Source organism: Myotis brandtii, unplaced genomic scaffold (assembly GCF_000412655.1).
Source record: "Myotis brandtii unplaced genomic scaffold, ASM41265v1 scaffold137, whole genome shotgun sequence".
NCBI classification, from domain to species: domain Eukaryota; kingdom Metazoa; phylum Chordata; class Mammalia; order Chiroptera; family Vespertilionidae; genus Myotis; species Myotis brandtii.
In genome coordinates, this window is record NW_005354874.1 from 1170680 (window position 1) to 1173434 (window position 2755).

Genomic DNA, 2755 nt, shown 5'->3' on the forward strand with positions numbered 1-2755 from the left:
TGTGTGTGTGTGTGTGTGTGTGTGTATGTCTTTAAAAGATTTCCTCCTCCCAGCCCGCCCCCTCGCAGTTTGCCACTGGGTTTTGCAGTCTCCTGATTTCCTCAGTCCACAAGAGGAGCCAACATGGGCAATTGCCTCTGTAGTTTCAGGAGCTAGTTTGCGGCAGGGGAAGCCCCATTCTGAGTTGAGGAGTAGAAAGGTAACCCGTATGTTTTTAGTTTCAAAGATCTGCCCCCCAAAATACTATTGCTCTTCTTCTGGAAAAGCCTGATTGGTAGGATTCCTCCAAAGGCTCAGCCCGCCGTGCTGTATGCCATCCCCTCGCCAACTTCGACCCTGAAGCTTGCCAAGAACCCCCGGAGGAAAACCTGCTGGCTTCCATCGTTTGCCACAAATGGCCAATTCTGGAGGAGGCGCTGTCTGCAATGGGAATCTTTACAGTCACAAGAAATGGGACGGCTCACAGAATGGAAACTGCACGAAGAATGGCATAGTGAAGAAAGTCCAGGTAAGAGGGGATCCCTGCCTGGCTCGGAATGGCCAGGACATGTGACTATTTCTTTGTAAGGCTGTCTGAAGCGGTCCTAACTGAAAGTCCTCTTAGGAAGTGTTAGGTGTTTTGATTCTGCCCTTCAGCTAATTTCAAATGCTTGGCTCCTGAACAGCTTAGGTGTGGGGTAAGGAGAAAATTTCTTCTCTAGACAAGAGAGGACATACATAGTCCCAAGAGCTTTTAAAGCCTGAAAATACAAACATACCTACTAGACTTTTATTTTCTCTGACGCATTTCGGAAGCAGACTTGTGAAGGCTCAAACTTCTCAGCTAAATTTCAGTCCATCAAGAAATCATGACAGGCTACACTCACCAGGCTTCATAAAACATTTTTTTTAATTGAGGAAGTGGAAGTAAACTAAAAGTCGCCGAGATTATGTGGTGTGGATGGCATTTTCCTCTGTACACCAGAAATGCTCCCAGTCCACCACTCAGTACATTTAGCCAGCTTATTCTCTGGGTGAAGAATGAATTATTTATGGTATTTAGTGGGACATTGTCACAGCTTACAGTTTGATTTGGGGCCAGAGTCTTTCTTTGAAACTTGACATCACAGCATTCCTTTGGAAGACACTTCAGAGAGTGTGGCTTATTGTTACATGCTGCACACAGAACCAAACAGCCTTTTGTTTTCCCATTCGAAACATTTTTTGGCTCCTGCTGTAATACAATGTTTGATGCGGCTCTACTGAGAAGGAGGAAGAGGAGGCAGAAGAGGAGGAGGAGAAGGAACTGGAGAAATATTGTCAGCTTATTTAAAGAGGGGGCTGGGCTCTGTGAGGTATTTGTAAAAAGGCAGTCCCCCACTTCCCACATGCTGCCCTGCCTCACTGCTCTGAGGAGCAGGGGTGAGCTCACCTGCCTCAGAAGCAAATTGGCATAGCCAGACAGGTAGCTTCACTGTTGGGAAATGAGAAGCTGGGCAGGGAACCTGTACAGTTCATCACTCATCCATCCCCAGCGAACCAGCATCCACCCAGGGGAAAGGTCAGACTGTCGTAAGATCGCAGGACAGGTTGGGCTTGCTGGGAGCCAGTTCACCACTCAGTACATTAAATCTCTGCGTCCAGTTGGAAGAGGTGAAGGGGTGATGGGGAGGGGGGTACTCTGGCGCATGGCCGTATGTGAATATGCTGTGGCCCCCTCTTAACAAAAGGCATTACCCTAGCCTTAGAAGTGTCTAATGACAATCTCAGGTCTGGCCTCTCGCAGATGAGAGCTAGTGCTAATAAATAGCATTGTTGGTAGCTGCTTCATGCCAGTTCCTTTTGCCTCATTTTATTCTCATAACAATACTGTTAGATGAATACTATTAGTCATGTCTGTAAGGATGAGGAAATTGAGGCTCTGAGAACATAACTTTTCAAGATCACCTATCTATAAGAAAACTGGAGCATAAACTCCAGACCATCCACCTTAGCCCAACTTCTTTTTTTTAATTTAAATTCTCTATTGTTTAAAGTATTATATATGTTCCCCCCCCCCCTTTGACCTCTCCCTTCCAACTTCGTTTTGGTACCAGGACTCTATGGTAGTATGCACTTCCCACTAACAGCCTAAAAACCCTTATTTTAAAAAACTGAAATTGACTAAGATACTAATGACACTTGAGAAAAGGAAAGGGATTATGCTTTCATTGTGACCACAACTATTCAAGAATATCATGCTCTAACTCCTAACACATTGGCCTGTAGTGAAAAACTTGGGAAGTAACCAAGAAAATAATAATTATGTATTGTATAATCTCTAACATGTACTGCATTCTTTCTAAGTGCCAAACATTCTAACTACATTCATCATCTCACACATTCCTACAAGGTGGATATAATTACTATCAGACCCATTGTAGAGGTGAGGAAAGAAAGCTTTAGTAAGTTAACCAAAGTCATCAGCAGAAGCATCAAAACCAGTTTGGGAACCTGGTTTTCCCAATTCTAAAACCCAAGTTTGTATTGCTTAGTCCATGCTACTTCTCTAAATACAAGATGTTAGTGGAAGTGAGATCCATACCTACTTCCACAGAGAAGGGGCAAACTAAACCCAGCCTTAAAGGGCAGAGTAAAAACTGCCCTGGTGAGGTCGGGACGGCCCCGGTCAGGTTGAAACTGCCCCGGTGAGGTCGGGACGGCCCCGGTGAGGTTGAAACGGCCCCGGTGAGGTTGAAACGACCCCAGTGAGGTCGGGACGGCCCCGGTCAGGTTG

At 45.5% G+C, this 2755-nt stretch overlaps 1 protein-coding gene across 1 annotated transcript in view; it reads left to right on the plus strand.

Annotated features, from left to right (window-relative positions):
• Positions 1 to 60: 60 nt before the first annotated feature.
• Positions 61 to 2755, plus strand: part of SPTLC3 (serine palmitoyltransferase, long chain base subunit 3) — a 132594-nt gene continuing 129899 nt past the window's right edge. Inside the window, exon 1 of the mRNA XM_005860567.2 lies at positions 61 to 508. Coding sequence (XP_005860629.1) covers positions 395 to 508 — 114 coding nt within the window. The 5' untranslated portion in view covers positions 61 to 394. The remainder of the gene's footprint in view (positions 509 to 2755) is intronic.